The sequence below is a fragment of the Anopheles merus genome, chromosome 2R (assembly GCF_017562075.2).
Source record: "Anopheles merus strain MAF chromosome 2R, AmerM5.1, whole genome shotgun sequence".
Classification (NCBI taxonomy): Eukaryota; Metazoa; Arthropoda; class Insecta; order Diptera; family Culicidae; genus Anopheles; species Anopheles merus.
Window position 1 is genome coordinate 7093621 of NC_054082.1, and position 17866 is coordinate 7111486.

The following is a 17866-nucleotide window of genomic DNA, read 5'->3' on the forward strand; positions in this document are numbered from 1 at the left end:
ACGTTTTAATAACCTCAGCAACGTCGTGATTTTGCTCGTTCCTTCCATTTGCTCTGCGTCCTTCGCGAGCTTTGCGATTGCAAAAATTTCAATTTTCAACTCATTGGCCTCGCAAGCACAAAATGCAATTGTGAAATGCAGTTTCCTGCCCTGATTTACTACCGCTTCTTATGTGCAATAAATTCCATTTTTGCACCATTAAAACATGATTTAACTCACTTTCGCAACAATGGAGGCGCCCAGCCCGTCTCGTTGGAGGGGGTAGAAAGGCACGTTAACAAGCGGGTCGGCTTTTCCGCAATTTAAATTATCCAAAAATTATTACTTTTAAATAGTTTGAATTCTTGTCTCGGGGGTGGGGAGTGACATTAATGTGCATCCAAAACTTGACAACAAATCGTTACAAACATTTCCTCCCGCCGCCAAGGCTCGCACCTGTGTGCTGCAAGCAATTATTATTATTACTTCGCGTTCCGAGTCGTGTCCTTTACCGATCCATCATACACACCATCGCTGGGCCAGGTAGCCAAACAGCGTATGCACTAATTAGCATTGCCTTGAACCAAAAAATGCGGGCAGGCGGCTAGGCACCCATACCCCTTCGCCCGAAAGGTCCAGATTGCAGTGCATAATTGCATCGCGCGAAATTCCTGCCCATTAATTATGCGATGCTGCGATGCTGATGTGCGGTGGGTTGTCGGGTAAGCAAACACCCGGAGTTTGGTGCTGCTGATGCAAAAATGTGTTTCGCCACACACACGGGATTGTATAATACTGTGAAATAGCTTCACGCGCTATCGAGCGGTTGAGGATTAAAAATAATCACCCTTTTCTGCTTTGCTGTGGGCAGCCGATGGGACGATAAGAACGCCCAGAACTGGACAGGCGAACACGGGCGAGGGGATGCGATCGGGGACGGCTAGCTTTGTTTATGTGCCGCCCATTAGTCATGGCCTCGGTATGCGATGAGTAACAGCATCGAGTACGTGCCGCAAGTGTCTCGTTTTCGAGAGACTTCTCCCGGCCCAAAAAGACGCCGACCGCCGAAAAACAACCCCTTAACATGACAAGTCTCACTCACTCACTCACTGCCCTCACCGGCACATTGTCAATCAGGTTCGCCTTCCTTCGTTGCGATGTGACGAATGATTGGAAGGATGATTTCCAAGATGCGCCCGGGCAAAAAGGAGGAAAGGCAAAGGTCATTAGCTAACTGCTTTCTGTCAATTTGCCAACCTTCTGCCGTGTGTGTGTGTGTGTGTGTGGGTTTGTATTGGAGTGTGAAATTGAGCGTGCTAGTATCGAGTATCCCATTGCCCCAGAATGGGGTTAAACAAGCAACGCGCCCACTCGATCGGTCCTTGACCATTGGCCCATGTCCTTGCGCACACGGAATGTACGGATCGGAACAGGGGAAAAGTGCGCATGCGTCCACCGCCAAAAAAAAACGTTCGCCAAGGTTCGAGAAACAACTCACAATACCCGGTGCCACATTGCCTTAAGTGACGTACCAGTCGCATCAAGTTCTATCTGTGTGTGTGTCTGTACGGGTGATCCTTCGGGGCAACTACATTTTCCTCGCCCGCAACGTTCGAAAAATGATAGATGTATAAATAAACGGTCGATTCATAACGGCCATGTATCTTGCGGGCTAAAAATAAGTAACCGGCAGCACCTTTACCCTTACCTTCCTTCTTCCGCCTTTGCCGCGATGCTCGCGTAAACAATGCGCTCGGGGTGTGCTGGTTGCAATTTTTTGGTTTAGATTTAAAAACAGCAGCACCGTTTCGAATGCGATTAAAAAGGATTAGTTCTTTTTTTAAAATAAATGATAACGTTCTTCGTTTCCCCGCAATACCACCTCTAGCCACACTCGCTTCAACATGGCAAACGAAGGCGAACTGTAAGAAGAGGCTCTGCGCTAGAAAAGCCATCCATTACCGCTCGCTAGCTGTCATAACAGGTGAAACTAATAACGCACGCTTTAATGCCTGCTCAAGCGCTTGGCCATGCATATAAAACTCCACGTCACGATCACGATCGTGTGATATATTAAGCAAAACAAATATTTGCTTTTCTTACTCTTCGTACGCTTTGTACGATCGCGCTTTATTTCGCATTCGCGCTCGACCGACTCGAGAGCATCCTTAATATGTTGCCCTGCCCAGTGATCAAGAGCAGTGAATGTTACTCCAATTTTTAATACTTTTTTCCATCGTTGATATCGGCCATCTTTTGAAGGACTTGATCATTACTCATAATATTTTTTGTGGACACATCCAAAAATAGGTTTATTAAGGTTGGCATTTTTGTGTGTGTCCAAATCTTTCAACTGATGATGTTTACTCGATTCCACTTGCTTATAAACAACTAAGCATTCATTTGAAGATTCGTTTGAAGTCAGTTTTAAGGCCTCAAATATTGATTCTACGATAAAAAACAGAAAAATAACAGACGCTGTTTGAGATCATCAGTAATTATGGAGGCTTTGCGCATGAGACTTTCCTCGAAATCATTGCAAAGTGCTTTGTTTTGCCCATACTTTAACCGCTTGGCTTACTTTTACATTGTCCTTTTACAAATCCTATAAATCACTGTAACAGCTCATCATCCTCGTCACCATCATCATCATCATCGTCGTCCGATCCGATAGCCAGCCACCATATTCGCAGGCCGCACGAATGATGCACGATGCCAATTCAGTGCAGTGAAAAGGTCATTTCTCTTCCCTGCCCAGCAATAATGTCATCGAGATGCTGCTTTCGAAACACTTACCAAGCTTCCAACGGTCGATTCAATGCACTTTCAATGGACCTTGTGTGTGTGTGTGTGAGAGAGAGAGAGAGACAGGGTGTTTTTGTGCTTTCTTTTTGATTTCTTCAAATGAAACGTTGCACAGCGATAAATGCAGTAGTAGTGCATGGGGAACAGAAAAATAACGAGCAGCTCGGTTGACATTTTTACAGTCACACAAGAAACACGTTTGACGTGCGGGTGCATTCTATGTGTGTGCAGTTGCGAATCGCGCCGTCCCTGATTCATACCGATCCATCTCGACCTTGTAAAATGCTGGCCTTTGCTGCCTGCCGTCCAAGCCTTTGGAACGGCATCAGTTCTCGTAGTTGGCTCATTGAAAACGCCACCCTCTGCGTTCAGAACCTCGAGCGGAAAGGTATTTAGTAAACTCATAATGCTTGGATAAATAGACGGCCCCGAACGGTTGATGTTAATTTGTAATAAAATGTAAGCAAACCTTCCCTTTGAATAGCGACCATGCACCGCTTGTTTTCTTTAGCTCGATCTAGCTGTTTCCCGTTGCATCATCATCATCATCATCATCGTTGTCGTCGTCGTCATCCGATATCTTCGTCGCGATGACCTACATTTGGCTTTGAAAAAGAATTGTGTGCACAAGCCTAAGGACAGAACAGCAGTGGGGGGGAAAACACAACTCGTGACCCTTGGCGGGACCCAACTGCCGCAACTATTCAAAACCCTCCCGTTCTCAGAAAAGCAATGAAGCGCATAGGTAAAAAGAAAAACTATTATATAGATAATCAAGAGAACAAACTGCATTATGCTGACTACAGGCTTATGTGGTGGTTGCCATTGCCATACAGTGTAGCAGAAAGGATGGCTCAACCACTTCCTCAACCTACTTAACATTTGACGGCAACATGCTTGAGTCATCACCGGTGCAGTTGCATTTTTCATACGCTTTTTGAGCCTATTTTGCCGGTTCTTTTTATTTTAAAGAGCATTGAAAAGGTATAATGGCACATAGTGCAAACAGTGCTCTTGATGGGAAGCAGTATGTGCTTGAACCCTCTACGGCAGATTCTAATGAATCTAATTTTGTCTCATGTCGATGCACATTCCACTGAAAGAGTATGAGAAAATAAGGCAACACAAAGCTGACTATTGCCCACTGCACCGGAATGATACACCTCGTCCACCTTGTTAGCAGTACAAGTCTAAAAAGTACAGTTTTTACACATATTTGCAAGTACACAGTCTCCACTTTACAGCATAACGCACAACAACTAACACACAACGATTGACAGGAGTTTCGCTGTACCCATATTCATTCCCTGCTCAAGCTGTCTGCTATAGTGCACCCAGCGACGAAGTTCACAAGCACAAGCAAGATACATAAAAAAAACCTCCCCCATTGAAAAGGATTACGAAAATGTTCCGCCACCGCGTGCGCTAATTATAAGGTACAGCACTCAAACAACTTTGTAATATTTTTGTGTTGTGTTAAATGCGTCATATGTCAGCGCAAATGTAAAATGCATTCTTTTCTATTATGCATTATGCAACATTTTAAAACAAATCTCGTATGCCTGGGTAATACATTCTACAAACAATGTAAACAAACAGTAGAAAAATCTTCATTTTTAGGTATGTCTGTCGCTCTGTCTTGCTCTGAGACACAGTACCAATGGGGTTTGTTTAATTAATAGCACATAATTTATTTTTTACATTTTTCATACAAAGTCTGCCTTCATACGCCTTTTCTTACAATTAAATATACGAATAAGTTCCAGTTGATTCCCTTTTCCCTAGTGTTTGCCTTAACGCTGCAGATGCACGATGCTTAATCTTACGCTGCTTAGAGTAACAAGGTGCGTTGCCTATTAGATCCTACCCGATCAACTTGATTTGCTACTCGTCATGCTGAGAAAAAAAGATCCCTCTTATCGCCTCTCTCTCTCTCTCTCTCTCTCTCTCTCTCTCTCTCTTTCTTTCTTTCTTTTACTTGTATTTTCTCTTGTACTACTCTCACGCAAACTCACACACGAATGGACACGTCGAATACTATTGTGGCAAAGTGGCTAGAAAAATAAGTAAACAAATCAAAATCCCCAAATTTTTTTGGGGACGCAAAACAGACGCAACGCCCGCTCCGTGGTGGTTAGATTGGTCCTAACAGTGTTGTGGCTGCACGTAAACGGTAAGTTTCGCTGAGTTTATCACAGTCTTTAAAGGTGTATATTATTATGCTTGCGAGGAGCCAATGTTGACCGCTGGTCCGAGGTCGGGCGAACATCAGCGATCCGCTTCGGGGTCTGCCGTCTTCCGGTACACCTCGGGCCGGTCCAGCTTGGGCGGTAGCGGATCCACACTGACCACCGTCACACCGGACTGCTCCGAGACCGTGTCGAACCCGTGGTTGTCACGTTCCAGCTCGTCCAGGGGCGACTTCTTGGTGCCACTGTCGGCCGACTCCACATCCTTCGGGCGAATGTCGGGATTGGAGATGTACCGGCGCTCCTTGCCCGGGAACAGCTTGCTGCAGTAGTACGCGAACGGGTGTAGCAGCTTGCGGTCGTACGCATCGTCCGCGTGTGACGTCAGCACGCTCACCAGCGCCCCGACCACCACGGTAAGGAAGGTGCCGATCAGGCTGTAGTACATGTACGAGACGGAGTAGATGTTTTCCGGGAAACCGATCGTCCGCTCGAGCGGCGCGTGCGTCGTGGTGTCAAAGTAGGGAAACTCCGACTCTACCTCGAGCGGGGTGTTTGCCAGCAGCCAGGATTTGGTGGGCTTTGTGATGCCCGAAGAGAAGGTGTCATTTGTGCAACCCTAAAACAGGAGAGTAAACAAACACGTTAGCTGCAAAGCTCTGTACGGCGGGGTGAGCTGCTGCTAAAAAAGAGACACTCACCTCAATAGTTGTCGGTAGCAGTACCACCTCCTTGGACACGGTCAAGCTGCCGAACGTTATCCACAGCGTGAGGATGTGCGACACGATCATGCCGCAAGCGGCACCCTTCCAGTTGGCGATCGGGACCAGCATCGCGAGCAGAAACACCCCCAACAGCGGGCCCGAGGTGGCCGACGTCATCAGCATGCTGCTCTCGATGACGCCCGACAGCAGGCCGACCGAGAAGCCGACGCCCATCACGATCACGCCGTAGATCGAGCCGATGAACTTGATCACGTTCAGCTGCTGCTTGTCGCTGATGCCCTTGTACCGGGGCAGATGCGACAGGAAGTCCTCCCACGTGACCGTGGCGAGCGAGTTCAGGTTGGACACGTTCAGGCTGAGCGCCCCGTTAAACAGCGACGCCATGAAGATACCGAGCACTCCGGGCAGGTAGGCGAACTTGTCCTCCACGAAGAACGGCAGGATCTCGTCCATCTTGTTGGTGTAGCCGGCCTTCATCGGATCGCACACGGCGTACACCGCGTACACGCCCATGCCGACGATCCACGCGAGACAGAACAGCGCAATCACCACCGGGATGTTGCTCATCAGCGTGCGCCGCACCTCCTTGAACGTGCCCATGCTCAGGTAGCGCTGCACAAAGTTCTGCTGGCAGCCGAAGATGCTCAGCGACATGAACAGCTGCCCGAGCCAGGCGGACATCGTATCGACGCGCACCGTCGCATCGCCGGTAAAGTTGAAAAAGCTCAAACGACCTGCAAAAGAGACTTGAGTGAATAAGGCGAACCCACTGGGACACCCAGCAATAGCTTACTCACCATCATTGGCCGGAATGGTGAAAATCTGCCCGAACCCGCCCACCGTCACCATCGACTGGATGATAATGGCCACCGAGATCAGGATCATCGTCACGCTCTGGATGACGTCGGCCGTGATGGCCGCCTTCAGCCCGCCGAGCAGATTGAACCCAATGCTGATGGCCGAAATGCCAATCAGAGACGCCCAGTAGGGAATCCCTATCACGGTGTTCATGGCCACGGTCGGTGTGTAAACCGTGACGCCCAGGTTCAGCAGCGAGCGCACGATGTACGTACCGGACGCGAGACAGCGCACCAGCCGGCTGTTGAAGCGCAGATCCAGATACTGGTAGACGGACGTGACGCCCAAATTGAAGTACACGGGGATGAAGATGAAGCACACCAGCGGGTAGGCGGTCACCATGCCGTACAGCGTTTCCCACATGGCCGACCCGCGGTAGAACAGCTCGCTCGGGTAGCCCAGCACCGACCGTACACCGAGCGTGCCGCGGGCGATCGACAGCATCATCGCACCCATCGAGATCGTCCCGAGCCCGAACACATAGTCCGCCTTAGTTTTCTCCTTTTTGCCGAAAAACCGGCCCCAGAGAGGGTACAGGGTGGAGAAGATGATGAACACCACGAACACCGCGTAGTCCCAGATCAGGTCCATAAAGCTGCGTGCCATCTGGGAAAGATATGGAAACCCCGAAAAAAGGGGAAAAAACAATTAATTACGTTTGATTTGAAAAACGACAGTGGCGACATCTGTGAGCAAATTGTATGTACTAAGTGCGAAACGTTTAATTTGCGCGTGGCCTGTCTTTATCACCAACCGCCGAGATGATAATAACGGACAGTCTGATTTGCCGCTGCTCACTGATAACAAAAACCCACACGCCCACCGACAAACGGTCGGCCACCAATCGGCAATCGGCCACGGTTCGGGCTGTTCCGTCGGAGAAACGAAGCGCCAGGCACGACCGCCCCACTGAATGCACGTCTACATACGGGGGGATACGCGTCATTCACGGAGGAAGATCGTGCCTGAATCGCCAGGCGAGGAACTAGCGGCATCCCGCTTTGGCCCACCGAGTCGAAATGAGCACGCGTGCTCATAATCCTCGTCGATGTGTGCTGCTCCTAACCAGAAGATTCCATTAGTGGCCGCACGTTAAATGGCGAATCGCTCCAAAATGGCTCCGAATTATCACCGTTCGATGGCTGCACACAAACGCGCCAGTCACACGCCTTTGCTGTGACGTTTTCTGCTTACTTACGAAACGCTTCATCGTAGCAACGGTGCACAGGTATACTAGCGGGCGGCCACAATGTCTGTTCGTTTTTTCACACCCTCCCCCGTCTTCTTTCGTTTCCCGCCCGACGTTGAACGCAATCAATTCGCACTTTTCGTCATCGAAAATGTCACGCGAGCTGATCAGGATGAGGATGACACGCTTGCCATTGACTTTTACCCACGGACGCAGGTCGGAACGGTGGGATCTTGTCACTTGAGCGCTTGATCGCTTCTGCAAATCACGTGGTAGCGCCAAACGGAAAATCGCACCATTCTTATGTTCCGCACTCTTTCATCCCCTTCCTCAGCTGTATAATTGATCAACAAACACTTCCCCTCGTTAAGCGAAACATACACACACACACACAATGGCATGCCAAAAATAGTAACAAAAAACTAATTTGTAGCGAGGCGGCAGTGACCGGAACCGGAACAACACCTTCAGCCCACGAACGGGAAAGAGCGGGTGTGTGCATCGTTACGGGGTCAATATCGTGCCAGCCATCAGCTAAATCTGGTTCGGAAGCAAACGATGTGCAGGCAGCAGCAGCAGCAGGATGCCTCGTTTTGCCGACTGCGGGTGCAAGCTGTATTGACAAACGCATTAACGCTTGCCGATTTGCATTGTTGGGGCTGATTTTCTGCTTGGGTAGAGAGCGGAATGCTTTTTTTTCGATCACAATTTTTTTTATTTTTTTTTTATTTATTTTTTTTTTTTTTTTGGAATGCCACTGTGTCTAACGATGGTAGTCAAAAACTTCCTCTATAGTCTGCTTGCTGCATGCCAACGCAAGTCGATGTAGCCAAAAACCTTTAGCGCTGGTGCGACTACAGCGACTAATGAACGGTTCTCGTGTTGACAAAGCGATTTTCCGGCCACCGCCATGTCCTCCCTGTGCTGGGTTTGAACGCTCATTATTAACCGCTGACGATCGCGGGTAATGTAGATCAGATGGATGGAGCGAGAGAGGCGCAATGTTGCAACAGTTTGCCAAGTGCAACGATTAATGAGTAAACACATTGCAGGTGGCGATGGTACCCGCAATTGCAGTGTATCCAGTGCGCTAGTCATCGCTCGCTCGCTCGCTCGCTCGTGTTACACAAGCGGCACTTGGTACAGATTTGCTTAGGCTGTGAGTCACTGATCAAATCGATCGACACCCCCTTCTGAGCGCCAGTACGTTCGTCTCTTGCTCTCTATGTGCTTGCACTGTTAAGCTGTCTAGCTCGGGAACGTGGAATTGCTTAAAATTTCAAATTTCTTTTTAACTTGCATACCTGCAGGCGTTTATAGGCAGTCAACATTTTTGGAGAGAGAATAACTTGTTTCAATTTTCGAACCTCAACTGTGCAGTTTTGAACAAGAATACTTGCTTCGTACGTTCGCTGCTTCCAACCGATCAACTTCTACTAAACAGGGGGACTTAGCAAACGTGTTCCACTGCCAGATGTCACAACAATGCGTAATCAACGGCCCATTTAGCAGCTGCCCGATCAAACTAAATGAACGATGCACTCTTCTTAGCTGCAAAAGCACTGCCCATTTGGACGCCCATTAGCATCGTGCTGCTAATTGCCCGGCGCCACGACATACGCGCCTCACGCAGCACCGGCGTTGCCCAAATTCCCAACCCAAACCCCTCCTCGAAGTTCCTGCCTGCTTTTGCCCATTCCCATTGCTTCCTCATCACCTGTACGCCTCAACCCTTAGCCGACCTTTTCCAAACGGTGCTCGTTACCCAGTGCCATCATCAGCATCAAATGGGGGCCAAGATTAGTGCGAATGAGTCGAGCGAGCGCGCGCGCCGCTCGTCGTGCATTATTCGCTTGCGCACTCGCGTCCACTCCCGGTTCTGCAATTATTAATCTCAATAAACCGCTCCACATGCAGTGTATCAACACACAGAAACACATGTGTTCGCTCGCGTCTCTAGCGAAAAGTGCGTGGGAACAGATCGTGCCGGTGCATTCCACAACGTGCACTACAATTGGAGCAGGAGATGCGCTGCAGTTCGGGTTCGTTACGCAGCGCACATGTGAGGGAAGAATGGTTCTAAAAAAATGGGGGACCCGGCCACACACAAACGTGTGTGTGTTTTTTTTTTACAAGGACTGATTTAAGCTATCTTACACCATCGTCTAGAGCGCATTTGCGTAAGCACCATTTGCCACGTAACCGCGGCATCCGCGGGGCAGGAAGAACCTAAACTGTGCTCATCACAATGTGAGTTCTCAAGCGAATTGAACCCATTTTTCAATGCAATAGCAGCGCAACCAACAAAAAATCTACACTAATCCCACCAGCCCCATCCTAACGATCATCTTCTTCGCTGTCTTTAATTACAAATACACACAGTTTTTTGAGGCGCGAATCGGATGAAACGTAAGCTTTTGATGCAATCGAGTTCGTACGCTTTGCTGTGACACTTTGCTTGATGGCGTAGCTCCGAATAGCCAGCAAGATAGAGGGAGCAGCAAAAAAGGGCTAATAAAAACGAACGGTTAAACACTGTTGCCTTGCCGCATCGGCACCGGCACCGGTAAACAATCGGCGGATATATTTACCAGCATTTTGCTGCGCTGCGCACTGCACTTCTCCTGCCCTGCTGCACCAATGCGGCGGCGGCTGCTGCTGCGCGTTAGCTCAATGCACGTGACACTGTGGCTGTGGCGGCCGGTAGGGCCGAGTGAGAGGTCGCGGTTTTGAACACTGTGTAAACACTTTTTTTTTGCTTTTCTATGCTTCACTACACCTTAAGAAGTGATTATGTTCGGTTCAAGTTGTTTGGTTGCCAGCCAAGCCAATCTAGAACAGCGCACCACTCACTTCAAACCCTTGCGTTACGCTACGGGGTGCCGGTTTGTGTGTTTATGCTGCGTGTTAATCATTCACCCACCGCAGCGAGTCCCACAAGCACCACTGATAAGACCGCCCGACCGGTTCTTAATGCAAACGGCACATCAGAACCTAGCGACAAATACGCACACCTGTCGCGACGACGACTACCGCTGGTCGAATGTCGAACGGACTCTGACGCGCCCGACGTTCCGCTGCTACTGTCGAACGGCGTCGAACGATCGGTGCCCACTACCACCATTAGAGCTGCTGTACATGTGGTGTATTTTTTTTGCGTGAGGCTTGCGATCGCGATGTTGGCATCGTAACAACACACCTTCCCCTGCCGTGTCGAGGGCTACCCATGCCGGGTCGATCGTCGGGTTTGTCGATCAGTCGCCAGAATGGCCACCGAAACCCATGATCCTCGGCGCAGCACGTCACGCGGGAAGTAGACGAACAACAGACGAACAGCCTGCTGTTGTCAACTCGCTGTCCGGTTTTTGATAAACGGTTTTGTGTGCAGTGGGGTTTATGCAATCCGCCCGGCATCGGTACGTGCGTGCCCAACCCGACCACATCAGCTGTTTACGTGCTGCTGCTGCTGCTGCTGCCCGCCACGGCACGGCACGGAGCCATCATGCGAGCTAACTATACACATTAAGAGCGCTATGCCACAAACCAGTTTGCTGCTTCCCATCGCGACATACAGAAGACAAAAAGCCCTTAACACTGGAGAGCTGGAGAGGATCGTTTCTTGCAAATGTGTTGTGCATTCTGCTACCACAAAAACCAAATGCATTTCGTGCTGCCCCCTACCACGCGCAACTAATTCTAGCAAATACGTCAACGTGGGGATAATTAGTAGTAATGTCACTACTGAGAAACATGGTACGATCACATCAGCATCCGCATCATCCTCATCATCATCTCGGTGTGATGTGAACGGAGTTCAAAGGTGTGCCATGTTAGAGCCATCAACTCCCCATACTCTGAGTGACGCTCGAAAACTCGCACTTTGCGCCTCAGTGTGTACTTGCTACAAAAAGCCCTCTGCGTAGTAGCGTAATCGTTCCACCTACCTTTACTGCGCCCGTATTCCGATTGAAGATCTTCTTCACAAGAAATGGCGATCGTCTTCGCAGGAAACACTTCGACAGCAACCTGTACACAAACCACACCGTACAACGATCGGTACCGTTTTGATTAGCTCAATCACGCGTTCAATAGCATTTATAAAGGCTCGACTCGGCCGACTCGGTGACTCAAGTGGACAGCAACCTAACGTCGCTATCTGGCTTATCAGCCGCATCCCATGCCCATCCAAACGATCAGGCACGTTTGAGCCCGTGGTGTGTGTGTGTGTGTATCCATTGTCGGCCGATGTCGACTCAAATGCTCAAATCAATCAACCAATCAATCAGCCTGTTCGGTACGCCCTAGTGGTGGTTCGCACGCATCTTGCTCTCGCGTGAACAGCCACCACACCTGATGCTAATTTTATGACAGACAGTCATATCCGTCGGCTAGCACGAAGCCTTCTTGCAGGGTGCCTTATCAGATCCTATCGGTCGTATTATTAATCGTCTTAATAGGTAACAGAGGAATGGACATCATCTCGCGAGAGTTTATTGGAGTTTAATTCGCTCCTGTTTGTCTCGCTCTTAATCCTCAACCATTGAGACTCTCACGGACGGGAAGAACATCGTAACTCGAAACTAAAGCCTAAAACCCAATTACGCATTCTGTGCTCATACGCCTACTTCTCTCGCTTCAATTTACGAGCATCGCGTGAAGTTCGTTCACACTGCTGCATGCAAAAAAGAAAGATCTGGGATATTCCCGAATGCGTGCGCGATCTAAAAAATCCCAACCCGACGCCATTTATCTCGCCTCCAAAAGAAAAAAGAAATAAAGGACAGTACCATCACGTGATCTTCAACCAGTTTAATGTGTATATCTCCCGTCCCGGCCTGTTGGACCGGCTTCCTTGCGCCGCCAGCCGTGACGCAAACGCACCTCCATGATCTATAGGAAAAGTTCGCCCCGCTCGGCGAAAACAGGTTTGAGCCACAAAACGAAAGGGGATTTTTGGCCAAAACTTTGGATTTGCTTTTCGGATTCGGTGGTTGTTATTGTCTCTCCAGCCTGCATTCACCCCGAGCTGTCTGTGGCTCTTTTGCGGGAATCTTTCACCTGACCTCGTCGGCTGGCCGGCCAGCGGCAGCAGCTGTAGCAGCTCAACCATTCGCGATGGGGAACTACCTTCCCATCCATGGGCTCATGATGTGGCACCATGATGTGCGCGTTCGTTCTTTGATTCATAGAAACGGTGGATGAATCACCCAGAAGAAGAAAAAAAAAGGGAACGATTTGTCAAGCGTGCTGTGCTATAATCAGCACCTGTCATGTAAATGGTTAGATACAACTCTATTAACATGGTCGCCCAAAATAAAGTTCCATTGTACTATTACTTTTTTAGTTATTCTCTCTCTTGTAATGGTGCTTTATTTGCTGTGCCATTTAACAATCATTAGAGAGCCTGGAACCGATCTACTTAAATTACAGGAAGCGCTCTTCAGATCGAAACAATAATGGAGAAAAAAAATCATATTTATATAGTATAGCGGGCGCAAGTGGAACCTAACGCCGTCAGTATGACGCAGACGCAGATCAAATGTCTGAAAAATACCAGCAAACTGGAAAAGCTGAATAGTATGGTGCTCCAGAGCCTCAATCGCCGAGAAAGCCTTCACGCACGCTGGTCGTGAACCTACTTCAGGTGCGACGTGCGTCTTGTCAGCTTGGCTTCGGACACAAGCGGTCTAACAGTAGCGTACCGCAAACAACTGCGATAACAGTGCGGCACGTAGGATGACATACCTGCGTCACGAGACTTGGTGCACGCGATGCCAACTCCTCCAAGCATGTGCGCAAAGAATGTTTTTGGAGAGTTGCATTGCCGGCTGGTTCTTAAACGATGCTTGACCAAACCGCCCAGTCATCTTCATTTACTATAAGGCTCTCAAGTGGCCCATTCTCCACAGTTCTCACGATACACAAAACCGTTTCAAGTGTCTCAATTTCTTTGGAGCTGCTTGACCTACAGCTGAGATAAGTGTAACTACACGCTGTACTTCATGTGTTCAGCGCTTCTGGCATTCAAAGGTATTCCTCCCGAAAAAGAAACCACTGATAAACATCGTACTTTGTTGCTCCATCCTCCGTAGGCGTACTTGCCTGCAGATATCACGAAGCACCAACAGCTGGTTGTTCCTTGCTTTTGGCACACTTAGCGACAGATAGGTTTTGCATCGAGTCCCGTGCACCGTACCGTGCACGGTCTTATCGAAATCACGTGAAACCGAATCCACTGGGCACGGGCAAAACAATCAACTTCGATAACCATCTATGGGTCTAGCATGCGTCTGCAAACAACGGGCAGCAACTCACGGGCAGCGCTTCGTAATATGAGACTTCCCCGGTGCTGTGTAGCGTGTTGCGTACGCGATCCCAATCATTTCCCTGCCTTTCTCGCGTGGCTTTGCCACAACAATAGATCGACATAATTGGTCTCTCAAATGGCGTGGCGCGAGCCACTTGCTCCAGACGAGATCTTGCCGACGTCGCCACTGCAACGATCGATCTGCAATTAATCTTCCAATTCGACGTCTTCTCGAAATTACTTCTCCGTCTAGCTGTCGGACTGCGAAACTCTTGGAAAGAATGTTCAGTATCTTTTCAAAATAAACCAAAAATATGCACGCCCATTATAGCATTTGCCAAAATCGCATCGGAAACCAGTTCGACGACGACGCAAGAAGACATCTTTCGCATTGTAATTAAAATCACATACATCAGCTAGCATGTTATCAGCTGGCTGGAGAGTGTTCAGGGAAGGTTATCTACTGTTTACGAGATAAAAATGATGGCCCATACCCATTACACCCAATGTATTCCGATCGAGGAACTTACCTTTATCAACAAACTCAGACGATCGTGTGAATGTTGTTCAAAATAGACTCGCCTTACATTAAACGTTTGTTTGGAATAAATGCAGCCTTTTTTTCTTCAATTAAACACACACACACACAGTACGTTGAAAGTCTAGCGACACGACACTTGTAACGACATGTAAACACTGTTTCAAGTAAATAGCAAAAACACTAATCCACAACGGACACCGCGCACACTGAAATATGTAACACCGTGTTTTGTTCCCTGCTACCGGATGCCACTGGGATATACTTCGTTTGTTGTCCAACCAATGCTTAAGCTGCTGGTGGCAGCGATTATGCAAAGCCTGCAAAGTCACGTGCGCACTCCCCGGGGACACCTTGATGTGGCTTTGGCTGCGACGGGGAAGTACGTTAAGCGTCCACGACCCGTCGTTTAAGCGCACTGTAAAATGTAGTACTTTTACGATTCTACTTCCCGCTTAACTGAGAACGCTGAACACCACACGAATTTACGGCTGCCCCGAAACCCCCTTAAACGTTAACGATCGCGAAAACAACCCAAAAAGCGGTCGCCTCAAGTCTCCAGCTGGAGGTTAGTAAGTGACGAACGTCCTGCTTCGTCCAGGTCTTGGGTAGGTCTGTTTTTCTGGTCGCGATCGCGCACCTCACTTACCCACCAGCGAGGCGCACGTACGACTTCTCCCTCCCACTCTGCCACGCTCACACACACAGACACACCAGTACACGATTTTTGGGGTGTCCCCGGGCGGGGGGTGTCCGTTTTCACGGCACAAGCTTTCGGCTTTCTGCAATTTCTGGCGCGCTTCACGCCGTTTTTGGCCGTTGTTTTGCGCGGCGACTTCACTGTGGAGCGCGAGCCCGATCGACGATCGACCCGCTTCTTCACACACTTCCCTTTTGCCTGCTGTGCTGTGCAACGATCACCATCTCCCTTTCACCCATCATTCTTTCGGACGTGAGTTTGTCTCTCTCTCTCTCCTACCGTGTGCTTCCATGTCCAACCCTTTCACCCTTGCCTGGTGCTTGATTGCTTCTACTGGGCCGGCTTCTTGAGGTCGGCTTGATCGGTATAGGGACCTTCCGATTTCGGCGTTGCTGTTTTGCAGATGACCAGCCAGACCGGCCCGACCAGACCAGCTTAGTGTGTGTGTGTGTGTGTGTGTGTACGTGCCTCGGTCCGTTGCGGGAATTAACGTTGCGGTCCGTTGCGGCGAGCAACAACTTCTACCCCATCGGCCAGAGCGAGAAACAGGTCCCCCGCCAGCTAGAAGCGGTCGATGCCGGTACCTTCCAGCCAGGCCAGCAGCAACCGAACCAAGGAGTTTCTCGGGCAAGGTCCGTCACGGTTCTTTTCTTCTTTTTCTTCTTCTTCTTCTTCTTCTTCTTCTTCTTCTTCATATTCTTCTGTATTGTCTACCGTTGGCTAGAGGGTCACCTGCCCCTCTGCAGTGGGAATAAACACACACAAACACACAGAGTGATCAAGCCCTTACCTTCAGCACGATCGGCCACGATCGATACGCGCGTACCCGGCAACGGCCTTCGAAGAGGGCCTCGGAGAGTGGTCCACCACCACCATCAATACCAACCCAAACGCATTGTCATTACGATTGACCGTCTGTTGTACACTTCAAATGTCCAATTTTCCCCTCTCCTCCAAATCTGCTTGTACATTGAAAGTGATGGTGCTAATTTCTACACACGGCCTACTGCCTGCTACCTGTCCAGTGGAACCCCGCGTACATTGATGACTCATGCGCACCCAGCTGGTCTTGTCGCCACCAATCATCGCTACATGGCTTTCCCGTATAATCAGTACTAAAATATCTAAAAACATCGCACGCCTCCCGCCCCTTCGGCTGACCATCGAAGCGATCAGGTGCTAATGGGAATTCCACCACCAGACATGCTAAAACTGGACGGCCGGTATGTGTTAGCGTTGCTGATTAGCGAAATCTCTTGCTAGCGCAGGCCCGTTTCGCGGCCAATTCGCGTATCAAAGTAATCGCAGTAATAGCACAGCATACGGCTGCTGCCACGGCTTGCTTCCTCTATTGATCGCCAGTGTTTGAACGCAAAACAAAGACAAATGCAATGCTTCGTCACAGACCGGCAGGGCGCTTGAGTTTCCAAATTTATACCCATTATTGTTTGATAAAATGTTGCAGAGCGAAGGAAAGCAAAACGGCGACAATAAATGGCGACGCGCCACTTTTGGCACACATTTTTTTTCTCTCGCCGGTGCCTTTTGTACGGGTATGCAGATTGAGGCAGAGAGTAGAGAGGCAACTAAAAACAGTCGCGAGCCCAACCTGAGCACTCTGCTAAGGTCAACGAATTTTATCAATGAACCGCGCGCAACCGGAACGGTGTTGGATTGAACTGGTTTGCCTGCGTGGAGATATGATATCATCGCCTTTGCTCTGGCACTGCAATCGCGGTTTTGATTGGCGAGTCTGCCTGAGAGATGCCTGTGCCGTCCGCGAACTACAACATATTGATGCAGGTCTGTCTGAGGCAGACAGGTAGTAAGGTGGAAAAATAAACATATGACGTACGTCGAGCACTATCTCGGGAGGCTCGCACCAGATAGTAAGCGAGAGGAACGAATCAATCACATTTCGCGGCCCGCATTGCCTGCCACAGGTGGTGAATAGGGCGCTAAATAGCTGTTGACATAAACTTCCTCTGGCTGCACTGATAGTGTGCTCGATTTTGCTGCTCATAAAATCCCAACCATTAGCATTCAGCGCACATTTTTACGCTCTAAATAAACAACTAACTAGTCACCAGGTCTGGCCCAGGGTTTTGGAATAATTCCACCCGTCCAATTGTTGTCTGCAACATAAACAAATTGACCGGACCCGTACCACTTATCAGCCGTTTGATTGTAGATGTCTACCTACCTGGACGGTGCAGTACGATCGCTTAACTGCGTCAAGCACGTGCTATCATCGGCCGATGATAACTGCCCTACCATTGGTGTAGCTTTGTTTACCGACCGGTCCTAATGCATCTGCTAACTGAAACCGAAAACTTCCACCAATACCATACCGCATAGGAGCATTAAGAAGGTCGTACCAGACACCTGTGTCAATGTTACCGCAAATCATACCAAAATCTTTCGAGCCTGCTAGTTGTTGACGGTCGAATTGCCGAGGAAAAGTACGGCAGCGACTGTGTGTGTGTGTGTGTGTGCGGGTCCCTCCCTAAACCAGCAGCTAACAATCACCTGTAGCCTGTGTTTGTTTGATTCTTTTTCTTCTCTTTTTTTTTTTT

General features: G+C 49.2%; 1 protein-coding gene across 4 annotated transcripts; it reads right to left on the reverse strand.

The window, feature by feature from the left end:
- Positions 1-4454: 4454 nt before the first annotated feature.
- Positions 4455-15363, reverse strand: LOC121589357 (sodium-coupled monocarboxylate transporter 1). 4 transcript variants are annotated; one of them, XM_041908202.1, is made up of 4 exons: positions 14583-15363; positions 6496-7162; positions 5675-6432; positions 4455-5592 (listed from the first exon to the last, which is right to left on the reverse strand). In XM_041908202.1, the coding sequence occupies exons 2-4, from the start codon at positions 7160-7162 to the stop codon at positions 5053-5055; spliced, it is 1965 nt and encodes a 654-aa protein (XP_041764136.1). In that variant the 5' UTR covers positions 14583-15363; the 3' UTR covers positions 4455-5052. The 4 variants fall into 4 exon arrangements, with proteins under 4 accessions (XP_041764136.1, XP_041764134.1, XP_041764133.1 ...); XM_041908200.1 differs by lacking the exon at positions 14583-15363 and adding an exon at positions 11690-11829; XM_041908199.1 differs by lacking the exon at positions 14583-15363 and adding an exon at positions 10337-10814.
- Positions 15364-17866: the final 2503 nt, after the last annotated feature.

Coding starts and splice junctions, on each gene's coding strand:
- LOC121589357 (XM_041908199.1), bottom strand. Junction 6,433..6,495: donor CACCATTCCGGCCAATGATG/GTGAGTAAGCTA, acceptor TCTCTTTTGCAG/GTCGTTTGAGCTTTTTCAAC. Junction 5,593..5,674: donor TGCTACCGACAACTATTGAG/GTGAGTGTCTCT, acceptor CTCCTGTTTTAG/GGTTGCACAAATGACACCTT.